General features: G+C 40.6%; 1 protein-coding gene, 1 non-coding gene and 2 pseudogenes across 2 annotated transcripts; 2 read left to right on the forward strand and 2 right to left on the reverse strand.

The window, feature by feature from the left end:
* The first annotated feature begins 895 nt into the window (after positions 1–895).
* On the forward strand, positions 896–4,793 carry LOC106402500 (annotated as a pseudogene).
* Positions 4,674–5,422, reverse strand: LOC106403981 (protein NOI4). The gene is made up of 3 exons (XM_013844750.3): positions 5,284–5,422; positions 4,992–5,180; positions 4,674–4,860 (listed from the first exon to the last, which is right to left on the reverse strand). Exons 1-3 carry the CDS (start codon positions 5,290–5,292, stop codon positions 4,837–4,839), a joined length of 222 nt encoding a protein of 73 aa, XP_013700204.1. The 5' UTR covers positions 5,293–5,422; the 3' UTR covers positions 4,674–4,836.
* A 5,324-nt stretch (positions 5,423–10,746) lies between these two features.
* On the forward strand, positions 10,747–12,168 carry LOC106404691 (annotated as a pseudogene).
* A 2,644-nt stretch (positions 12,169–14,812) lies between these two features.
* On the reverse strand, positions 14,813–14,919 carry LOC125589367. Its single transcript, XR_007325557.1, has one exon. It is a non-coding gene; the product is annotated as a small nucleolar RNA R71 (small nucleolar RNA).
* Positions 14,920–24,889: the final 9,970 nt, after the last annotated feature.

The following is a 24,889-nucleotide window of genomic DNA, read 5'->3' on the forward strand; positions in this document are numbered from 1 at the left end:
AATTTCATATGTATTTTCGTTTGTATGTGTTTAGTTATTTTAATTTCATATGTATTTCAAAAGTATTATTCAATAATTATAATTATTGTTTTAAATTTGTTAGTCTAGCGTTTATTAAAAATTAGCACTTGTGAATTTTATATGAATAATAAGTATTATCAAAAATATTAAATACTTGAGAGAATCTTTTATTTAATAATATAGTAATAGAGAATATTTTTTTAGTGTATTATTTAGTGTTGTGGTTGGAGAAGAAAAAAAATTTGGTACTAAAATCACATTAAAATAGTGTAGTTTTTACACTAAAATAGTATAGTGGTTGAAGATGGCCTTAAGCACCATAGCCCATTCATTGATGAAGGGTATAGACCTCTTTCAATAATTTTACCAATTTGTACTTATTGTCAAAGAAAAGAGCCGAAATCCCTCTTTAGATAGAGTTCCAAAAAAAAAAAGATAAATGTAATTTTTTTTAACCGATGTCGCTTAGGTGACATTGTTCATGTCGTTTTCTCTTTTCCTTTGCTCCTCTGAATACGAGGAGGTTATTAAATGTTAGCAAAATGAAATGTGCTTAAAATTCAAAAACCAGTCAACAAGAAACATTGAATAAGTTTCACTTATATTATTTTTTGTTTAATTACATTATTGCTAGGGTATAGTCGTCAAAATAACGGTTTCTTCTTTGGCTCCGAATGGTAACAGCGGATTGAGCGATGTGGGACAAGCGGTTCAACTGCGGTGCGGGGGCGGATTAAAACATTTCAAACCTTTGTCTCGATTCTTTTCGTGACTTGTTTTTCAAAATGTTTAATTTAAATTTTAAAGATATTATATTTTCTTGAGGTAGAAAGATTACTTCTTCATTTTCTCTCTAGTTTCCTCTCCGCCTCCCTCTTCAAGCTTTCACTGGTTTTTCTTTTGATCGGCGCGTGGCGGCTCCTTCAGCGCTGGCGCCGGGTCAAAATCTCTTCTACCGCCCTCTGTTTGTTTTGTCGTTCATCCGTGTGTGACTTTCTTTCGTTTCGGGAGAAGATTCGCCTTTGCCAAATCGTCTTTGGCTTTCAGATTTATGATGGATTTCTGTTTCAAACTTCCGGATCTGTGGATTGACGGTGTGGCTTAGCTACAAAGCTTTTTTACTCGAATCTCGTTCTAGATCTGTTTGTCCTGTTGTTGCTGCGGATCTCCTTTCTTCTGGATTGGACTCTTTTTGCAGGTGTTGATTGTCCTCTTGGAGTTTGCTTTGGCTTCCATCTAGTCTACCTTTATGCCGTTCATGGCATGTTCTTGTCTTTTGGATTAGGTGGACCTCGCCCCTAGTTGTTTGTTCAGATCTCGCGGAGATCTGTTGTTGATGTCGCTTCATACCTAGGCTTTCTACGGTCGTCGTAGATCAAGCCGCTTCCTGGAGTGTTAGTAAGAATTTTTACTTGCCGGTTTATGAAGGTTTGGTTGTTGGGTCCTTGAGGTGTTTCCTCAGAGTTCTAGGAGGAGGTGGTTTAGCGGTGGTTTGGCCGAGGGTATTCCCACTAAGCAGCTGCCACAGATGCTCTATTAGATAGTTTCCCTGTATTTTTGTTAGTCTTGTTCTAGTGATTTGGAAAGTTAGTTACTTGTTTTAAGTTTGCAATATCATTGGTTCTTGTATGTTGCCACGTTGTGGGTTCTAGTGTCTGGGGATATCTCTGTTTTCCTCCGGTTTAGCTGACCACGGAAAGATCTGTTATCCGTTGGTGTTGTGTTGAATTTATCTTTGCTTTTAATAAAATCTATTGACAGGAAAAAAAAAAAAAAAGAAAGATTACTTCTTGTCGTGTCTGTGACAGTTTCTCTCTTTCTATCTCTCTCTCTCATTTTCTCTGCTTTACCTTTTGTTTGTTTGATTCGTTTGCTTCTCCGATTATAGGGTCCGAAATCGATTTAATAAATGCGACATTTTGACTGGAAAAGAATAAAATAAATTGAATGGAGCCTCCAACGGGAATATTGTCATCTCTGTGGCGATTCATACTCTTCATTCCTTATTTCACTGGCTTACTCCTTCTGGGTGTTCTCAAAGGTACAAACTTTCATCTGATTCCAATCTTATTTGATGATGGGTTTATTGCCTTTTTACCGTTCATTGTTGCTAAAGTCATTTCATTTAAGTCCAATTTTGAATCTTTCATCAGGGGGTTTGTTAATATATATATATTCCCTTGTCCATTCGTGGATTTGACTTAGTAAACTGATGTTGACCTCAACTCAAGTTTGGCTACTTACTTTTGTTTTTGGGTGGCCCTCTTTGGGTTGTTAGTCATTTTCATTCAAGTGTGAGCTTCTTCATTCATTCATCAAGCAATTTTGCCCAGTATGAAAGTAGCATTTTTACTTTCATCTGGTGAACAATTTAGTGTTCTTCAATACCATAAAGTTCCATTTTTTATGTGGCAATGATGGTTTCTTTACATCTTCTTTGTTTGTTTTTTTTTGGGCGTAGGTATCGTTTTCTGCCCGCTTATATGCCTTATTATGGCTATCGGAAACTCTGCAATCATCTTAGGCCTTTTACCAGTACATGGCATTTGGACTCTCTATTCCATATCAAGGTTAACTTTCTCTCTTCAACATTGTTACCTTCTTTACTAGTCAGATGTTGACAAGTGTTTTTGGTTTCAGTGCTAAACAGTTAGGCCCAATCTTGAAGCTCTTTCTGTGCTTGTGCCTTCCTCTCGGCATCATTCTCTGGGTTGTGGTTAGTATCGTAGGAAGCGTCCTCGGAGGAGCTGTGTATGGCTTTCTTTCCCCAATCTTCGCCACCTTCGATGCTGTTGGTGAAGGGAAGTCTAACCCGCTTTTCCATTGCTTTTACGTAAGTCTTCTACTTCCTTTTTCATGTCCATGTGGATTATTCCTATTCAATCACATTGCTCTCTTTTTGTTTTAGGATGGAACATGGAGCACTGTTAAAGGCTGTTTCACTGTCGTCTGCGATTTTAGAGACGTTTGCTTTCACTCCTACTTTTCTTTTATGGATGATCTTCGAACATCTGGCGCGGATCGTCACTATTATGAAATAAGGTCTACACAACTCTTATGAAGTTCAGTAAATTATGTATATTATTACTTTCTTAATTCAGTAAATTATGTAATCTCAGGTTACTACAAATCCCAGGCGCTGTGATTGCTGCGGTTCTTGGAGTTATTGTTGATTTCCCAATGATTTCACTGATAGCCTTGTTTAAAAGCCCCTACATGCTGTTCAAAGGCTGGCGCCGTTTGTTTCATGATCTCATCGGACGTGAAGGTCCTTTCTTGGAGACCATGTGTGTCCCCATCGCAGGCCTTGTGATCTTACTCTGGCCTTTAGGTGTTGTGGGTGCGGTTCTAGGTTCCCTGGTCTCTAGTGTCTTCCTTGGTGCCTACGCTGGTGTAGTCTCATATCAGGAATCTTCCTTCTTCTTTGGCCTCTGCTATGTTGTTGCTTCTTTGTCCATCTACGATGAGTATAGCAATGATGTTCTTGACATGCCTGAAGGCTCTTGCTTTCCCAGGTTTGTTTTCTCTGCATTTGCTAAACATACAAATCTATGTATGTGTGTCTCTCTCTCTCTCTCTTGACCCTAGAAACTTGGTTTCTTATAGGCCAAAGTTTAGAAGAAAGGAAGAGGAAGGTGGTACTGGTGGGCTTTCAAGACCAAACTCTTTTAAGACAACTCCATCAAGAGGAGGATCAAACAGAGGCCCAATGATTGACCTGAAGCCACTTGATGTACTACTCTACAATCTCTCTCCAATACCCCATTCTAATCTTAATTTCTTGTTGGAATCTTTTTAATGGTTTTTGCAGCTTCTAGAAGCTCTTTTTGAGGAATGTAGAAAGTACGGAGAGACTATGGTAACGAAAGGGATCATAAACTCAAAGGACATAGAGGAAGCAAAGGCAGTCAAGTGATCAGCATTGGCTTACCCGCTTATTCCCTTCTTAACGAGCTCCTACGCTCTATCAAATCCAATTCCACCGGTTTGTTACTCGGTACGTTTGCAATATAGTTACAAGAACCGTATCTTTTAGAGCTTCTCTGAATCATAAATGTTGTGTCTTTTCTGTGTAGGTGACGGTGTGACGGAGATAACTACAAGGAACCGCCCTAAAGATGCCTTCTTTGACTGGTTTCTGAATCCGTTTCTGATCATTAAAGACCAGATCGAAGCAGCGAATCTATCTGAACAAGAAGAAGAGCATCTTGGAAAGTTGGTTCTGCTGTTTGGAGATTCAGAGAGACTTAAACGCTCCATTACCGAATCTGACTCTCCTCATTTGACGGAGTTAAGAAAAGCAGAACTTGACTCCTTTGCTCGCAGGTAAACCATAATAAAATAAAACATCACACTCAAATGAACCTTGTTTTGGTTTTAACCATTTGTTTTTTTGGATTGTAAGGCTTCAAGGATTGACCAAATCAGTATCAAGATATCCAACATTCAGAAGACATTTTGTGGAACTAGTCAAAAAACTATCAAATGATCTAGACAAGAAACATAACCGGTTTGAAGGCGGCGGCCGTTCAAGACCGGTTAAGAAAACCGTTTCTCGGATTTTCAGCCAGAAATCGTTTAAGCAAAAGACGAGTAGCAATGGGTCAGATCATCAAGATTCACCAAACCGTGGCTTAAGAGACATTGATATTGTGTAAGTAACAATGTAATGTTGTTGTTTAACTTTTAGCTCTGTAATGACAACTTTTTAATATACAGATTCAGTGAATATGAAACTGTTCTCCATGATCTAACAATTTCATTTTTACAAATGTTCCGGATTGAGTAGAGTCCCCTTTTCTTGACTTTTGTTTCTCAGAAACAGCAGAACCGTTTCTTCTGCACATGAATAGCAGAAACGGTTTTCACTTTAGTCCTTGTATTTTTGAAAAGTAACGGATAAAGGCTAATGTTTTCGTTTGTGTACACTTAGTCCTAAAATTTTGACAATTTGGTTAGAGGAATGTTACCGTAGGTTCATCTTGCCCTTTGTTGTTATCACGGCGTTGGGAGGGAGCACGACCACTAGCGTTTGTCTTTTTGTCGTCTCGAGCTTTAGCGAATATAACGGTGAATCCTTCGGCTGATGCTGGATCGTTTACGTCCCATTCTCCAAATTTTGGTAATGGTCGATCTTGTTGTTGTCTTGATTGATTATTCTGCTTTTTTTTGAAGATATATTCCAAAAAAAACACAAAAGAATGTGAAAACATACAACAAAACAAAAGAATGTGAAAACGCTTGAAATGAGAAAGATCTTACCGATGCCATTCAAAGATCACGCGTGTTAAAAGATGAGGTTTAATTAGGACATGAGATGATCTTCAAACAACAAGAAACTTTTCTCTTGTGTTTGTTTTTCTTGACGCTTTTTTCTCTAACAGAAGATCAGAAACATGAGCGTTTTTTAAAGGTTTAAATATAGGTTACGTTCAATTTACGTGTTTTTATTATTGTTGAAGCTTGAAATTGAAAGCGCAGGACAAAGCGGCACGAATCGTTTGTCCTCTGCTTAGAAACGGCACGTTTTCTTATTCTTATACTGATCGTTTTGTTAGCGGATGAATTTATCGAATCAGACATTGGCGCATGTTGGACTGCTTGGGCCTACGACGCGCGTTTCATAAACCGTTAGGATTGTTTTAGCTCTGATCAACGGTGGTGATGACGACGTACAGTCTAGTCAGCTACACCTCACTTGTTATCATTTTTTTCTTAACTAATCCTCATTAGTAAATTTAATAATTACAGTTTATTGAAATTACATGATCCTAATTCCTAAGCGATCGTTAAAGAATGGGTAAACCGTTTTCTTAACTTATACTCATTAGTAATTTTTTTCTTAACTAATCCTCGATACAATGAAAACGGCACGGATGTTTTCCGTATGAATCGAAAAAGTTTACTTTAATGATCTCTCTGCTATTTGGTGGATTATCGACTAAGAACATGTAAAACTCTATTTTTTCTTAGAAAATGTAGTAAAAATAAAAATGAGTAAAATTATTTCAACTCTACTTCATTTTCTACTCTATAATGGAATGATGAATAAACAAAAAATAGATTACTCTATTTATGGAGTAAATTTCATTATGGAGTGAGATATGAAGTTGAGTTGAAACATTTTTTATTCCATATTCATTTTTACTCTATTCTAGAGGAAAAAATAGAGTAGAGACGGAGATGCGCATGGTATCATCTCACGTGTTGGATTTGCCTTGTACGCTTGAGCACGCGCATTTTCACATCATATCCGTTAATTTCTGATTAGCCATTTAGCCCTTAAGTTGGATATCATAACTGTTTTAGCTTTGATCAACAGTCACGATGACCAAGTAAACGAACATAATCCCCATCTTATACAATAAAGTTGTCTTGCCTCTCTCCTCTTTAAGCCACATCACCCTTGATAGGCCTGGACATCCGGGTCTTCGGGTCGGGTTCGGGTCGGGTATTGTCGGGTCCGGGTCCTTCGGGTCCTAGCAATTTAGATCCATATAGGTACCTATAACTTTTCGGGTCGGTTCCAGGTCGGGTCTTATCGGGTCCGGGTCGGTTCGGGTCTATAATTTCAATACCCGTAAAATACCCAAAATTTTCGGGTATATTTCGGATCCGGGTCGGTTCGGGTATTTAGGATCCAAAATAGACCCGAAGTACCCGAACTGGACCCGAAAACTCTAAAAGTATCCGAAGAACCGCAAAAATACCCAAAAATTTATCCAAAATCAGACCCGAAAACCCAAAACATACCCGAATTTTACCCGAATACCCAAATTATATTTTCTAAAAATCTAAAATTTCACCAAAAACCTACAATTATACCCAAAAATCCAAACCCGAAACTTTAAAAAAAATCCGAAATACCAAAAATATACCCAATCACCCAAATATACCTAGTATATACAATTATTTGTGGGTACTTTGGGTACCCGAACAGCTCTCGGGTAGGACCCGGACCCGAACCGAGACCCGCGGATCCAAAAAAAAGATCTAATAGGTACTTAGCATGGACCCGGACCCGGACCCGAACCTGTATTTTCGGGTCGGTTCCGGTTCGGGTCTTCGGGTCCGGGTAAAATGCCCAGGCCTAACCCTGGAGAGAGGGGGCTAATGAAGACACGTGGCGTGTCAGTTTTCCTTCTTTTTCGAATGATTTTTTAAGTTCAACTTCGCTGGGCTTTGATTTTCACTTATCATTTAGTTGAAACCCAATAAAATTCAGGGTTTTACCATCTTCTCAACTTTGAGCTTTGTTACCCCGCAGCCGATTTATCCACTAAATGCAAAAGTCGATCAAGTGACCGTAACGTCTCCAAATTGCGCTAATACCAACTTTAATCCGACCTTTAATGTGCTTACACGATTCCTCCCACTCTTAACCATTCAATCGAACTCATCGTCTCCTAAAGTAACCGATTTAAGCTCCGATTATATGTGTTTCTTCTCTGCGATGAACAACCACACTGCTACGAAATCCCAAACTCCAATCATTGTTAAGCTTCGACTTCAACAATGGCCAACTCCTCCACGCTTCTTGCCGATTTGGATGAGAAGGTAACTCCGACGAACTCCATCTTCTCTTTATTGTAATAGATTTATGCGTTGATTATGACTGAATGCTTACAGTCTGATTATTTCTTCGCAGCTTCATTTCTTTGAATTTAAGGCATGACGGTGTAGACGGTTGGTTGAGGTAAGGCTTATTCGTTTCTGGAAAGCACACAATGTTAACAAAGGTGGAGAGCTTATGGGTGTAGATATGCTTTTTGTTGATGGGAGGGTAATCTTACTGACATCGCTTTTGTTTACTTTTACATATCAATTTTTGTACTTTTCGATATCTTTACTCTCCTTCTGTTAATTCATAGTAAACGTTGATCCAGGCTTCCATCAACGTTAACCGGCTCAACACCTTCAGACAACTGCTCAATGAAGGAGCTCTTTATGATCTGAGTTTGTTCGACGTTACACGGAGCAGCCCAAACTTTCGCTTCACTAGCGCACATGTTGTTACAGATTCACTGATCAAACCCGTTTCCATCGAGATTACGGAAGCCAGTTCCCCTAGCTCCACAGAGATCTACAGGTTCAGTAATTACCACCATTTAGTGGCACTTGCTAATACCGACACGGATTTTCTAGGATTGTTTAAGTAGAGATGTCTAAGAATCACTGCTATTATGAATATCTAATACCGCAAACTATTATTGACCCATTTGTTTATGTCCAGATATCCTATGAGAAGTGAAAGGATTCGTTTGCTCTGCAAGGTTGAGGAAATTGAAACTGATAATGTGATAATGGATGTCACGAAGTGCTAACATAAATTGAAAAGAGGATTCTTATCATTCGCTTGAGCATCATGCAATGATGAGAAGGCCCTTGGAGTTGTAAGGTAATACACTTTGAATACGCTTCCAACCATTATTCTAACTGCTAACTAGGAGAGCCTTTTCCATGTTATCAATCTCATTGTTGTTGTCTCTGTGATTAAGGTACCAAGTCCAGCTGGTGATGCATCTGATATGGCTGTCTTTGTCTCATTCAACACTGCAATAGCTCAACTTTCGAATGTTCGAGCTGCAGAAGTATGCAATTCACTTGAATGCTGACTCATCTAAATCACCGCTGAAGCTGTTAGAACTAAATCCCTCTCATGGTGTGAACAGGAGTGCCTCTCCGACCAGTGCTAGGATGGCTACTTCTGGAGTGATAGAGGGACCTACAGCCTCAATAGGTGTGGTGCATAATGAACTTTTTCACGGTTTAATAACTACAGAGGATCCACCACTTCATGAGGATGGGCGCGCCAGAAAAAAACCCTATAATACTTAACTTCCCATCTTTGGGAGAGTGTCCACTCTACTGCTACTTTGTATTTTGTCTTTTTTAAAGTTTGAATAAATTGTATAGGGTCTTGCATCTGATTTATTTCCTTTTGGTTTTTGGTTCTTTTACTTATCTTTTCCTCGGTGTGGGCACGACGAAAACTACCGCCTTGACGGTTTTAAATAATATTTGCCTTTCACGCAGCTCATTATATGTTGTTGTAAGGTAATCTTGGTATCTCACACCCAAGAGCACTGCAACATCATGATTAGAACCTAAAAACTTATATCTTAATCAGTTTCTAAATTTGGTGCTTTATAAATAAATGAAAAAAAAATCAGAATTCACAGTATCTTAAGGTTTGGAATCTGTGTTAAGATTGCTGGTAAAAGGCCTGTGAGCTGATTGTTCTTTAAGTTCATAGTGTCCACAAGTTGGAAGGTCCAGACAAATTTACGGGAAGACAAAACTGGAACATGAAATAAGTAAACACAAAACTGGAACGTGACATCGTTGCATGGACAAAACCAGTAATTCGACTTTATATACAACAATAATTATATTTAAGTGAGAGCACTATAACTGTAACTTAATATCTAAGTTAAAACAAAAAGGGTTTTCTGAAATATGTCGAGTTGATTTTGATTTTGAGAACGAAAAGGTCAATCAAAAATTAGTCAAAAATTCTTTTTAAAAAATTAGTTAGAGAATAATTATTTAGTGAATATACATAAAATAGTTCAATAATATAAAAATTCCAGTAATAAGGGAAAACTTCTGTAAAAAAAAACAAAAAGGTGAAAAATCTATATATGATAAAAAAAATTGATTTCATCAAGTTTAAAAAATCGTCAAGAAAATGATTTAAAACCACAAAAACATGATATGATATAATAAAAAAAAATAAATATTAAACACAAAGGAAATTATTATACTCTATATAAGTGTGATTCCTTACAAAAACATTAATGTACTGATCCCATAAAAACAAATAAAAAATATATTCAATATTGCTATAGTAATAAAAAATAGATGTTTGTACAGTCTAAAAGTGAGACGTACAATATAAAACAATTTGACAAAAAATATATAAATTATAAATAAAATATATATGACCTAACATAAAACAAATAAATTAAAATCCAACCCGTCAAAAAACCCAGAAAACAACCATATTAAACCATTTTAACAATAGCACTAAAAATATTTAACTTGGCTAAATAAAACTAAGGCTGAATATCATATCCACAAAAAATTCAATTGAAAGAAGTCATGAAAAATAAATAAGAGAAACTATAGAATAATGATTCATATACAATATAAAAAAATATTTTTGAAAAAATGCAGAGGAATAAAATTATAAGAATGAAAAGGAAAATTATTCCTAATCAATTTTGGGGAGGAACAAATTTGTTATATATTACTCTAGAATAAAAGGAATGAGAAAGAATGAAAAGGAAAAATCATTCCTTATAAATGGTAAAATAAAAAAAGAATAACAAAAAATGCATTATTTTTTTTCATTCTTTGGTCACCGGTTAGATCCTTAGGACAACATTATCGGTGGTGGGGAGAAGGTCCTTACGTGTGGGCCCTACCACCTTTTCTCAGTGTCTAATGTCCCAAAATAAGAAACGTTTGCACTGAATCCTTTGCACTGTGTGCGGGTTCCACGACACGTGGCAGTCCGCGATTGGTTTAATTTTTTTTTTTTTTAAACCAAAAAAAAAAAAAAAAATTTAGGACCAATAATGTTGCCCTTAGACTTTGAAATCGGATGTAAAAAAAAGTTAAACTTTCAAATCAAACATTGTGTTATATAATTAACAGACATTCCGCCGAAAACCACTAGTTAGTAATAAACTACGCATGTTACTGAAAATAATCATTTCTAAAATAATTAAACACACTATTTAAAACATAATTCTTCTTGCATTTGCTCTTTTTGTCCGAGCATAATGGCGTCTGGTTTGATCGGAAGAGTTGTTGGAACGAACCCGTCGAGGGCGGCGCGATTGATTCCGTCGCGTTGGACATCATCAGGAGCACAAGCACAGTCAAAAGCTGTCGTGGCCCCATGGTTCTAGACGCGCTGATCAAGATCAAAAACGAGATGGATCCGTCGCTCACTTTCCGTCGATCGTGCCGAGAAGGCATCTGCGGTTCGTGCGCGATGAACATCGACGGACGCAACGGCCTCGCTTGTTTGACGAAGATCGAGTCGGAGTCTTCCAAGGAGACGACGATCACGCCTCTGCCGCATATGTTTGTGATAAAGGATCTGGTGGTGGACATGACGAATTTTTACAATCAGTACAAGAGTATTGAGCCGTGGTTGAAGAGGAAGACTCCAGCGTCTGTTCCTGGGAAGGAGATTCTGCAGAGTAAGAAGGATAGAGCTAAGCTTGATGGGATGTATGAGTGCATTCTCTGCGCTTGTTGTAGCACTTCTTTCCCTAGCTATTGGTGGAACCCTGAGTCTTATCTTGGCCCTGCCGCTTTGCTCCACGCCAACAGGTTCACAAATTCTTACTTCTTTTTTTTTTTTTTATAGTGGAGCTTGATTGGTTTAAGCAAATAAGATTTGATTAAGTTGTGAATATTTAGTTTACATTATCATATACGGTTCTTAGGTTGCTTTAAATCTAGTTTAGCTCTGAAGGATTGAGATTCTGCTTAAGATTTGGGAAATTGATTTATGAATGGCTAGCTGGTAGTTTACATTAGATCATTTTGTATGGTCATTTAGGCGGTTTCTACTTCCTGTTAGTTGTGGTGTAAGGGAAGGTGCTTCTTTAAATGTTTCTGTAGAAAACTGCAAGTCCAACTGTCTGATTGTGTCCATATCATTCATTATTTATGGACATTTGGGTTGTTTTTGTTCCGGAACGACTGTTTGTGCTTCTTCAAATTTCTCTTGTAACAATGACATTTCTTCTAACATATGCAGGTGGATAAGCGACAGTCGAGATGAGTATACTAAAGAAAGACTTGAAGCCATTAACGACGAGTTCAAGCTCTATCGGTGCCACACTATCTTGAACTGTGCTCGTGCCTGTCCAAAGGGATTAAACCCAGGGAAACAGATCACACACATCAAGCAACTTCAGAAATAAGGTTAACACAACAACACAAATCATGCAATGCCCATTGGAATCTCATTTATCAATGGTTTTTTTTTTTTGGAGCTAATAAGTCTGCAAGAAACTGTGATTTCGGAATAATTCTTGTATTGCTTTTGCAAACTTACAAATATCAGAACAGATGAGTTTGCTTTGCCTTTATATAAACATCACTTTTTCGAGTTTTGCTTTATTTTACTGAATAAAAAGCAAAACAATGATGACCCTAACAATTCTACAAACAGTGTTTGAGCAGCAGAGCAGATGAGTTTGCTCTGTTCATGGTTTTAAACTTTGATTTTATATTCCGTAATGGCTCAAAAGTAAAGGCTGTACAAAGATGAGATCAAATGACGTCACCTACAATATGCAAACTTGGCAGATTCCTCCTGGTGGGACAGGACCCTCTTGGAAGCTTTTCGGGTTCTCGGCTACCTGAATCCTTGATCGTTTGTCTGATGATCATGATTATGAATCTGACGATGATGAAGAAGAAGAAGAATACAAAGGAAGTAAGGAAATCGTGAATATAAATGGTGATGATGGTGAAAAAAGATTAGATGGGTCTCATGATGATGATGATGGAAGTATTGACATTAAGAGATCAAGTTTGCCTACAGCATTGAAATAAGAATTTTGAGATAGCTACGTTGAGAACTTTGATGTCGTTGGTAAAAGATGATGTCTTGTATATTTTCATTATCTTATTCATTCACCCATGTGCATTTTGATTATATAGATTAGGATTTTAGCCACGTTTAGGCTGCATTACATGAGTCTTTATCAGGTGTTGGAGTACCACATGGAGTTCTTGAAGGCATTTGGGTGCATTTTGAACTCAAAAGAAGTGTTCTAGGCGATCATTGAACGAGCAGAGCATGGGAGCGACATCACGGAGCGACGCCATGAGGTCGCTCCAAACTACCTTTCAGAGCGACCTCGCTGGAGCGACCCCGAGAAGTCGCTCGCCATCTCATCCTGGTGGAAGCCGAGAACTGACCCGGAGCGATCTATCAGAGCGACCACTCAAGGTCGCTCCCGACCCAGAGCGACTTGGCCAGAGTGACACCCTGAGGTCGTTCGCATGTCTATCGCGTGACGACAACACAATGGAGCCAGAGCGACCTTTCAGAGCGACCCACTGAGGTCGCTCCCGAAGCCCGGAGCGACTTGTCGGAGCGACGTGCCGAGGTCGCTTCGCGTCTATTTGTTTGGCCGAATTCATGTTTTCTAAGGGCCTTTTGGTCATTTCATTATGCACGTTTTTACTTTTGAAAACCTATGTTTTAAGTACCTTTAGCAGCCACCAGACAGATTATCTTTTGTTCTAAAAGAAAAAACCTTTGGAAAGTTCATCTCTTGAATCATCTTTGTTCATCTAGTTATTGCAATTCTGTGTTTCCAATTCGTTGTTGTATCCCTCTGTATGATTAATCTGAAATCCAAAATGGGTTTAAGAGGAATCATGAAGAGTAGTGAGTAATCACCATTTGAATTCATGGATTAGGAAAATTAAGGGTGATTAGGTTAGAGCTAGGATGTTTTAGAGTAGATCATTCCAAAACCTTGCTAGTACAGTAATCATAATGCATCTTCTGAGTTAGCTTCTCAAAAGTTGATCTTTAGGCATTTCCCACCCAAAAGGTGTTCGATGAAATGCCTGAAACAACTCTTCTAAGCTTTTAGCATATTTTGCCAAAAACATTTGTTGTTAGAAGTGCTAAGATAGTCTTAGACTTGTTAGTAATGATTGCTTCCATATTATTCAACCAAAGACATTTGTTGTTTGAAATGTGTTAGTAAATGAACATTCATCTAGACATAGAGTTTGCTTAGGATCGTGTCTAAGCTTAAGGTTGATAGTTTGATTGTTCGTCTGTCATCCTTAGTTCGAAACTTGATCACCCAAGGTTTAATTCCTATGCACATGAGTTCTCATTTTCCTTAGTTAAGAAAGTCAACTCATTTACCGTTTTTATTATTCTGAAACTGCATTAGTATTAATCATTAGTTTAGAAAACCCTTTAAATCATCGGTTGCACTTAGATTAAGTAAGTACTTGCATTCTCAGTGCTTGAAATCCCTTAGAATTGGTTCGACAATCATTTATACTACAATATTTGTCTTAGGAGCCTTGAAAACTCCTAACATCAAATTGGCGCCGTTGCTAAATTCTGAGTAGATTTGAACATTGAGATTTAGTCATTTGCTTGAGACTAAGTCATTTTTATTTTCTTTTGTTACTGATTCTCCTTCTTCACCTCCTTTTAATTTACAGGTGTATGAACTTGAGGAGCAGGGGTCCATCAAACCTAGTTCCAAGAGCCGCAGACATCAGAGCTTTAGAGAGAGAGTGTGCTAGAAAGAGAAGAGAAGAAGAGCAACAGTCTCACTTGCAGAGATTGTATACTGATATGGGAGACATACCTCAAAATGATGCCAACAACATTCCACAAAACCAACAACAAGCAGCTCGACCCATTGGCACTTATGACCGCCCCAACATTCATGGTCATAGATTGGGAATCCGAGCACCAGCTGTAGCAGCCAACAACTTTGAGATCAAATCAGGACTCCTCAACGTGATCGAGAACAACAAGTATCATGGCTTGGCTCTAGAGGACCCATTTGATCACTTGGACAGGTTCGACAGCTACTGTGGGTTGTCAAAAACCAATGGTGTGTCTGAGGATGCCTTAAAGCTGAAGTTATTCCCTTTCTCTCTGGGGGATAAGGCACGACAGTGGGAGAAGTCTCTACCAAGCGACTCAATCACCACTTGGGATGACTGCAAGAAAGCTTTCTTGGAGAAGTTCTTCTCTACTTCAAGAACTGCTAAGCTGAGAAATGAGATCTACAGCTTTCAACAAAAAGGCTTGGAAGGATTCAGTGAAGCCTGGGAGAGATTCAAAGGCTACCAAGCTCAATGCCCTCATCATGGATTCTCTAAGGAAAGCCTGCTTAGCACATTCTACAAAGGAGCTCTTCCTAAGTACAGAGCCAGATTGGATACAACTAGCAATGGGTTCTTCTTGGGAAGAACAGAGGAGGATGCAGAGCAGTTGGTAGACAACATGGTCAAGAGTGATGCAGTCTACAGTGGAGACCACGACAGAGGCAGTCGAACAGATGACAAGCAAACGAGGAAGGAGTTAAAGGCTCTCCAGGATAAGATTGATATTCTCATTGCTGATAAGGCCACCCAGAAGCAGCTGCACTTTGTTGGTAACCCAAACAAAGAAGCCACACCTGTTGTCCAGGAAGTTGATGGTTTGGAAGGGCAAGAAGAGTTGTGCTTCATCAACAACAATGGTAGCTGGTACAAGAAAGAGCCAAACTTTCAGTACAACAACTACCAACAGAGATCTTACCCCAACAACCAACAGAGTGGTTATCAGCCTCGGAACAACCAGCAAGGCAGCTATCAGCCTCAACAAAACCCTCCTCCTGGTTTCAACACCAAAGGACAACAACCTGCCCAACAACAACCTACTACTTCTACCTCTACTCCTCAAGTCAGCAGCACTGATGCCCTACTAAAACAAATCTTGGAGTCTCAGACAAGAAGTGAGAAGCATGTTGGCTATGAGTTGAAGAACCTTCACTCAAAGATTGATGGAAGCTACAATGAGCTCAACAACAAGTTTAGAACTTTGGAGAACTAGTTTGCTGCCATGAACACTCAACAAAATCGCCAAGGTTCTTTACCTGGAAAATCTGAGCAAAACCCCAAGGAGACCATGAAAGCTATCACCCTCAGGAGTGGTAAGGAGTTACCTCAGAAAGCTCTCACCAAGGATGCTGAGAAACAAGGTGGGGGGGTTGCCATCAACATAGATGATTTAGTGGTGATTGTTGATGAGAAAATCAATGATGAAATCTTGGAGAAGATTGTGGAAGCGAAAGGTAAAGGAAAGGTTGGGGAAGAGAAGAAAACAGTGAAAGATGGTGAAGTTGTTGCTCCAGCAAGTGAGAATTCTTTTGTTCCTCCTCCCTATGAACCCAAACTACCATTCCCTGGTAGATTCAAGAGGCAGCTGCTAGAGAAGTACAAAGCTCTATTTGAGAAGCAAATGAGTGAAGTTCAAGTCACAATGCCCATCATTGATGCTTTCATGCTGATTCCTCAATATAGCAAGTTCCTGAAAGATGTTGTAGCTGCAAAGAAGAAGGAGATGGAGGGCATGATGATTCTCACTCATGAGTGCAGTGCCATCATCCAGAGGCTTGTTGTTCCAAAGAAGCTAGAAGATCCAGGATGCTTCACATTACCTTGTGCTCTTGGACCTATGGTATTTGATAGATGTCTCTGCGATTTGGGAGCTAGTGTCAGCTTGATGCCTTTATCTGTTGCTAAGAAGCTTGGTTTCACTCAGTACAAGAAGTGTAGACTGTCTCTGGTATTGGCTGATCGTTCAGTGAAGTACCCTGTGGGTATCTTGGAGGACCTCTCCGTTATGGTTGGAAAATATGAGATCCCTACAGACTTTGTGGTGCTTGAGATGGGTGAGGAAGCTGCAGATCCTTTAATCCTTGGAAGGCCTTTCTTAGCTACAGCAGGAGCAATTGTTAATGTGAAAGAGGGCAAGATTGATCTCCACTTGGGTAAAGGGCATGTTCTTCACTTTGACATCAAGGAGGTAATGAAGAAACCAACAGTTCAAGGGCAAGTTTTCTACATTGAAGAGATGGATGCCCTTGCTGATGAGCTCCTTGAAGAGTTGTCACTAGAAGACCCTCTACAGCATGCTTTGACGATAGAGAGGGAAGCTGAAGTGATTCAGAACCTGGAGAGTGCTGCCTATGGGATGATGTTGGATTCACACAGAGGATTTGGTAGTAAGGATCAGTATGAGGAGCTGCCTCAAATTGTCCATCAGGAAGCCTCGGTCATTCAACAAGGGGACACCCAGCAAGACGACTGGAGCGAGCTTAAGGCGCCTAAAGTGGAGCTTAAACCTCTCCCCAATGGTGTAAGGTATGCATTTCTTGGTCCTAATGGAACTTATCCAGTCATTGTGAGTAGTGAACTTACTGAAACTGAGCTATCTGAACTTTTGAAAACACTTAAAAGATTTAGAAAAGCAATAGGTTACTCACTTGATGACATCAAGGGAATATCACCCTCTTTGTGTATGCATAGGATACATCTTGAGGATGAATCAATGACTTCTATCGAGCATCAAAGAAGGTTAAATCCTAACCTAAAGGATGTTGTAAAGAAAGAGATTCTTAAACTCTTAGATGCTGGTGTTATCTACCCTATCTCAGATTCTAAATGGGTATCTCCTGTGCATGTTATGCCAAAAAAGGGTGGTATAACTGTGATTAAAAATGACAAGGATGAATTGATACCAATAAGAACAGTCACTGGGCATAGGATGTGTATTGATTACCGCAAACTGAACTCTGCATCTAGAAAAGATCATTTTCCACTTCCATTTATTGATCAGATACTTGAGAGACTTGCAAATCATCCATTCTATTGTTTTCTTGATGGATATTCGAGATTCTTCCAGATCCCCATACATCCCAATGATCAGGAGAAAACAACATTCACATGTCCTTATGGTACCTTCGCATATCGAAGAATGCCATTTGGTCTATGTAATGCTCCAGCCACCTTTCAAAGGTTCATGATGTCGATCTTTTCTGATCTGATTGAGGATGTTGTGGAGGTGTTCATGGATGATTTCTCTGTCTATGGATCTTCGTTTTCTGCTTGTTTGTCAATTTTGTGCAGGGTCCTACAGAGATGTGAAGACACTAACCTTGTACTGAACTGGGAGAAGTGTCACTTCATGGTCAAAGAAGGGATTGTGCTGGGGCACAAGATTTCAGAGAAGGGGATTGAGGTGGATAAGGCCAAAATCGATGTTATGGTTGGTTTGCCCCCACCAAAGACAGTGAAAGACATCCGAAGTTTTCTTGGTCATGCTGGGTTTTACAGGAGATTCATAAAGGACTTCTCCATGATCACTAGACCATTGACCAGGCTGCTGTGCAAAGAAGCCACCTTCAGCTTTGATGTGGAGTGTCTAGAAGCCTTCAAGAAGCTGAAAGGTGAACTCATCAGTGCTCCAATTGTCCAGCCACCTAATTGGGATCTCCCCTTTGAGATCATGTGTGATGCTAGTGATTATGCTGTGGGAGCTGTTTTGGGGCAGAAGAAAGATGGCAAGACCCATGTGATCTACTACGCGAGCCAAACCCTGAATGATGCTCAGATGAGATATGCCACAACAGAGAAGGAGATGCTAGCCATTGTCTTTGCCTTTGAGAAGTTCAGAAGCTACTTGGTGGGATCTAAAGTCATTGTCTACACAGATCATGCTGCGTTGAGACACCTTTTGGCGAAGAAGGATGCAAAGCCCAGGCTCTTGAGATGGATTCTTTTGCTGCAAGAGTTTGATTTAGAGATCAAGGACAAGCCAGGAGTTGAGAATGGTGTAGCTGATCACTTGTCCAGGCTGAGAGTGGAGTGTGGCATTCCAATTGATGAAGGACTCCCTGAGGAACAGATCATGGCTATTGGAGCAGTGATAGCAGTTTGTGAGACTGGAAGGAAGCTTGAAGAAGTCAAGGCAACAGAAGAGAAAGAACCTTGGTATGCTGATTTGGTGAATTACCTAGCCACAGGAAAAGAGCCTTTGAATCTTGTGGGTTATGCCAAGAAGAAGTTCTACAAGGATGTGAAGAGATACTACTGGGATGAGCCCTACCTCTACATTCTCTGCAAAGATCAACTTTATAGGAGAGTGGTTGCTAATGAGGAGATTGATGGGATCCTTACACAGTGTCATGGATCATCTTATGGAGGCCACTTTGCTACCTTCAAGACTGTTGCTAAGGTGTTACAAGCTGGATTCTGGTGGCCACACATGTTCAAGGACACACAAGACTTTGTTTCAAGGTGTGATTCATGCCAAAGGAGGGGAAACATCACCAAGAGGAATGAGATGCCTCAGAATCCAATCCTTGAAGTTGAAGTGTTTGATGTGTGGGGTATTGACTTCATGGGGCCATTTCCATCATCACATGGCAACAAGTACATCCTGGTAGCTGTTGATTATGTCTCAAAATGGGTGGAAGCTATTGCAAGTCCCACCAATGATGCAAGAGTGGTAATCAAGATGTTCAAGAGCACCATCTTTCCAAGGTTCGGAGTTCCAAGAGTTGTAATCAGTGATGGAGGGTCTCATTTCATCAACAAACTGCTTGAGTGACTTCTCAGGAAGAACGGTGTTAAACACAAGGTTGCAACTCCTTACCATCCTCAAACAAGTGGTCAAGTTGAGATTTCTAACAGAGAGATCAAGTCCATTCTGGAGAAGATTGTGGGGAGTACAAGGAAGGATTGGTCAGTAAAGCTTGATGATGCGCTTTGGGCTTAAAGGACAGCTTACAAGACACCTCTGGGGACCACACCTTTCAACCTAGTGTACGGGAAAGCTTGCCATCTACCAGTGGAGCTTGAGTACAAGGCACTTTGGGCAGTAAAGTTGCTGAACTTTGACATCAAGAGTGCCAAGGAGAAAAGGCTTTTTCAGCTACATGAGCTTGATGAGATAAGAATGGATGCCTTTGAAAACTCAAGGATCTACAAGGAGAAGACTAAAGATTTCCATGACAAGAATATCCTAAAGAGAGAGTTTAAAGAAGGAGATCAAGTTCTTCTCTACAACTCAAGACTGAAGTTGTTTCCAGGAAAGCTTAAGTCAAGGTGGTCCGGCCCTTTCAAGGTCAAAGAGGTTAAGCCATATGGAGCAATAGTTTTGTGGAGTACTGATGGAAGAGACTTCACAGTCAATGGGCAAAGGGTTAAGCTCTACATGGCAGATGCACCTGAGGAAGATGGAGTTTCAACTCCACTGTCTGATCCTACCCCAGCCTAATCCAAAAGGAGGCAAAGTCAAGCTAGATACTTAAAACAAGCTCACTTGGGAGGAAGTCCCATGCGTATCCTTGTACATATTGCATTGGTATTTTCATTTTCATCATATTTCATAAAAAAAAAGGAAAAGTGTTGAAGTAGTGTTCAGGTGGTTCATCGATCCGGTCAATGCAAAGAATTGAGCGTGGGAAGCGAGGTTCCGCAGCGACGCCACGAGGTCGCTCCAACCTCGCTCCAGCTGAAGCGACGTGATCAGAGCGACTGGTCCAAGTCGCTCACATTTTCGGTGTCCGGAGCTCGAGAGTCGCTCTCGGAGCAACATCTCGCAGCGACCACGTGAGGTCGCTCGCGTTTTCTGTGACTGGGAGCGACGTGATCAGAGCGACTCGGCTAAGTCGCTCGCATTTCGGTCTCCGGGGCTCGAGAATCGCTCTCGGAGCGACGTCTCGCAGCGACCACGTGAGGTCGCTCGCGTTTTCTGTCGATCAGAGCGACGTCTCGCAGCGACCACGTGAGGTCGCTCGCGTTTTCTGTTGATCAGAACGACGTCTCGCAGCGACCACGTGAGGTCGCTCGCGTTTTCTGTGACTGGAGCGACGTCTCGCAGCAACCACGTGAGGTCGCTCCCGAGCCGGTCCAGGTAAGTACCTCTTTGATTTTGTCTGGTTTAATTCGAGTTAACCAGCCCTAAACCTAACCGGACGACCCTAGACCTACCCATACCCACGACCTTCATCTTTTTCACTCTCTCTTCCTCTCACAAACACTCATACTCTCTCAAACAAACCCACACCAAAAATCTCCTAACTTTCTCAATTCTCACCCAAGTCTCCTAGTTCTTGTTTCTAAATCCAAGCTTTCGCCCCAACAGTCTATTCCTCACCACCCATTCCCCATTTCTTTTCATCAAAGCAAGGTATTGTGTTTTTAAATTCAAATTCGTAGGTCCATGAACCGTAGAATTTGAAAATCGAAATTTGGTCATTTTCTTGCTTGATTGTGGTAAAATAGACTAGGGAAAGCTTATATATCAAGTTGGGTTGTTGAATTGATGGTGGAATTGAGCTTAATTTGAACTTTGGCAAAATTAGGGTTCATAGATTTGGGGCTTTTCGAAATTGATCCTAATTGAGTGTGTTAGTTGGTGAGTTAGTATGTTAAGGTGTTGAAAGGTTTGATTAGAGAACCCCTCATTCTAGAATTACTTTGATTATTGAATTTTACTTGTCTTGTAATTTTCACATGATGAAAAGATTGAGAATTGTGATTCTTTACGTTGCTTCTTGAAGTTTACATTTGCAAAGTCAATCGACTTATCCCTTTCCAAGTTTTGTATTTCTCAGGTACAATGGTTGGGAAAACTAAGGGAAAGTCGGATGCTGAGAGGCAAGAACCTGAAAGTCAAGAGTCTTCGTTGAGAGGAAAGGCTTTAGCCTCAGAACGAGCTGGTTCTGGGACACAAAGGACTTCTCATTAGCAAACCGTGGCTGCAAAGAAGGCAAAGGAGCAAGAGAAGAGGGCAGGAAAGAGTATAGCAGTTGCCACAGATGAGGAGAGTGGCAATGAAAGTGCAGATGAGTAGGCTCCTACAAAGAGGGCCAAGATGTCCAACGGGAAGGAGATTGCTGATGATAGAGACAGGGCAAAAACTCCATCTGTGGAAGAGCTGTATCATCATTTGCTGAATGGGGTAACTTGGACTCCAACCAGATTCGCTGACCTTGATTTGCTGAAGGAGGTGGGTCTCGATTCTGATATTGAGGCAATGCTGGGGCACCTGAAGATGCCCAAACTCCTCACCATGGCCTACCCTGCCTACCGGGATGTCTCCTGTCAGTTCTTGTCTTCCCTTGAGGTCACTTACCATGACGCTCCGCACGTGAGGCAAGGATGGGGCAAAATAAAGTTCAAGGTCAATGGGAGAGAGTACAACATGAACTTCAAAGACATTGGGAGAGTCATGGGTTTCCAAGACTTGGCAGGCTACTCCCTTCCCAAGTGTGAAATCCTCCCCGCTCAGCTTTGGAAGTTAATCACTGGAAACAAGCACTCTACCGGGGCTGACAAGAACTCACATATCCGGCACCCGTCTGTACGCTACCTCCAAAGGATGCTCGTCCATGCATTCTATCCACGGAAGCAAGCTGGTAATGTCACCAAGGAAGACATGCGACTGCTCTGCCCGGTTATCCACCTCTACGCCCCACCTGGAGCGTTGCCCCTTCCAAGCAACGACATCTATGCTTCCTTCGGGATGGTTAGCTTCTTCGTGAATCGTCTCGAGCACTACAGAGACTGGGCATGGTACACAACTGATTTGCAACCAAAGGTTGGGATAGGCGGGATGATCACACCACTGCTCCAATTTCTGAATGTTCCCTTGGGAAAGGACGCAGCAGGGCCTAAGTTCATCGATGGCACTTACTTGAGGATTGCCACCTATTTCAGTGGGATGTATGGGAAGGACTACGTCTACCACCACTACTTGCAGGGCAAGCCGGTCGAAGTGGTTCTTCCAAACCAGAGACTGACGAGCTTGGAGAGACTGACGAGCTTGGAGAGACCTGGAGCTATCAGCTTCAACTTATCCCAAGAAGACTTTCTTGGAGAACACGGGTCTCTCGGTCCCATTGCTGCACCAAGGAAAAGGAGTGTTCCAACGAGACACGACTTCACGGAACCTCCTAGGGTAGAATCTGTACCCATCTATGGACCTCCACACTACTACTTCAAGCCACATGATGGAGTCCTTCCCCCTGGTGTGCTTCGTGACGCTCATGACCACATTGGCCGACTTCAGCGATGGAACAAGGCACAAAATAGAACAATCGAAAAGTTGAAGGACAAGTGCAAGGCGCTGAGCAAGACGGTGAAGAAGCAAGCAAAGACTTCAGCCAAGTTCATGAAGAAGGTGGCCCATGTCTTGACCAGATGAGGAATAGCTGGATGTAGCTCTCGGACTTCACCTTCGCGAACACATCAGTCCCCCAGCCCCCACCTCAGCCCACTGATCTTGGTTTCCCACTCACTGATAGACAGCTCCAGCGACAATGGAGGAACCCACCCACTCAGCCTTCTGCCTCTGGAAACAAGTCTCCATCCCTAGCCTCTTCAGAAAGTGAAGCTGAGATTGAAGAAGTTCAGAGCCAACAATGGTATGGAGACTACAGCTCAGGACATGGAGGTTAGTACACCACGTTCCCACCGGACGACGACGATGCTGGGGCATCTGCCCCCACTTACTATCCTTGAAGGTACTTCTCTACTTTCCTTTGTATATACCATTTCGTTTTTGCATATTAGTTTTCTCTTTTTGGGTATCTATCTCTCCTTGACAACACAAAGACTGTGTCATTTAAGTTTGGGGGAGGTACCAAGTATTTGATCATGTTTGCTTCGATGTTGTTTCATTGAGTCATGCATTGCATACCTATTTGCATAAAAAAATTTTTATCATTTAGTTTGCATCATTTGCATTTCTAGGAGAGTCTAGAGCATATATGTTGCATCTACTTGCATTGGGAGCAATGATTTGAAATGTCTTGTAAAGAACATTACTTTGCACCTGAGTAGCTTATGCACCTCTCAAAAAGACTTGTATGCTTCGAGCCTTGAAAACTCTTCCTGAAACTTGTTGATTGCTGAAACTCAACCTTTGAAGCCAACTACAACCTTGTTTGAACTGAACGAACTTAATGCTTCTTGCTTATGATCCCTTGTGTACTGAGTCATGGATATACACACTTGAGTTGTCACATCCTTTATGCCAATCTTTTTGACAAACTCGAGTGGTACACCATTCCCAAAACCCTTCCCTCCTTTTGAGCTTTCATTATTTGATGAGTGATGCATTTTTCGGAAAGCCTTAGATGTGCATAATGTTGAGAGTATCGGGAACGACAATGATTGGTCTTCATTCTTGCTAGATTAGGCACTCTATTGTCTAGCTATAGGTGGGGTGAGTGTTGTGACTATGGTTTGGAAGCATGAAAAATTCGAAGGAAAAGAATAGACTATTTTTGTTTAAATGGATAATCTTATTGGAATTAATAGATAAACGTCTAGCTCGAGTTTATGAAAAGTCTTGGCCCCCGAAAAAAAAGGAATACAAAAGAGAAAAAAAAAATTATATATATAAAACAAAAAAAAAGAAAAGAAAAGGGGGGCTAGCAAAGTTGTTTAGAGCTAAGATTTGTTTAGAAGTTGAGAAAAACCTTTATAGATTTCAAAGAAAAAGAGTTTTATGTGCAAAGTGTTCTTGGGATCTTTTGGTGAGAGATGGGAGTTGGGTTTGACATTATGAAGTGATTGTGTAACTTGTATGTTTGGGAAAAGGGTAGAACAATGGAGATTGAGCATTGTATGCATGAGTTGGTCCCTTTCTTAGATATATTATGTGCAAAGTCAAGGCTACTTGTTTTGAGAGTAAACCACTTTAAAAGAACATGGATTTTGAACCTCTTGACCCACTTGAATAAAAGCCTTCCCTTACTCAACCAAATGATTTGGACCAATTGACCATTTGCAAGAATTCACTTGATGTTTTATGCTTAATGAATGTGAGAGTTGGTTGATTTGAATGTGTGGATGCTTGATGATGAGTATAAGGGCAAAAGGAGTTGAGATAGACCTAGAGAAGCTAGAGTGTAATAAGAGAGTGTGCTCATGTTGGATTAGATGTTGAATCGAGTGCTAGTTGTGTTTCTTTTGGCTATGAGCTCCCACCTTCAAACCTCTCTCCCTATGAGTTCTAGAAAGTTCACTTGTGGACAAGTAAAAGAACAAGTTTGGGGGAGTTGATGTCTTGCCTATTTCCATTGTCTTATCCATTCACCCATGTGCATTTTGATCATATAGACTAGGATTTAGCCACGTTTAGGCTGCATTTTGCATACATGAGTCTTTATCAGGTGTTGGAGTACCACATGGAGTTCTTGGAGGCATTTGGGTGCATTTTGAGCTTAAAAGAAGTGTTCTAGGTGATCATTGGACGAGCAGAGCATGGGAGCAACATCACGGA

Source organism: Brassica napus, chromosome C6 (genome assembly GCF_020379485.1).
Source record: "Brassica napus cultivar Da-Ae chromosome C6, Da-Ae, whole genome shotgun sequence".
Lineage (NCBI taxonomy): Eukaryota > Viridiplantae > Streptophyta > Magnoliopsida > Brassicales > Brassicaceae > Brassica > Brassica napus.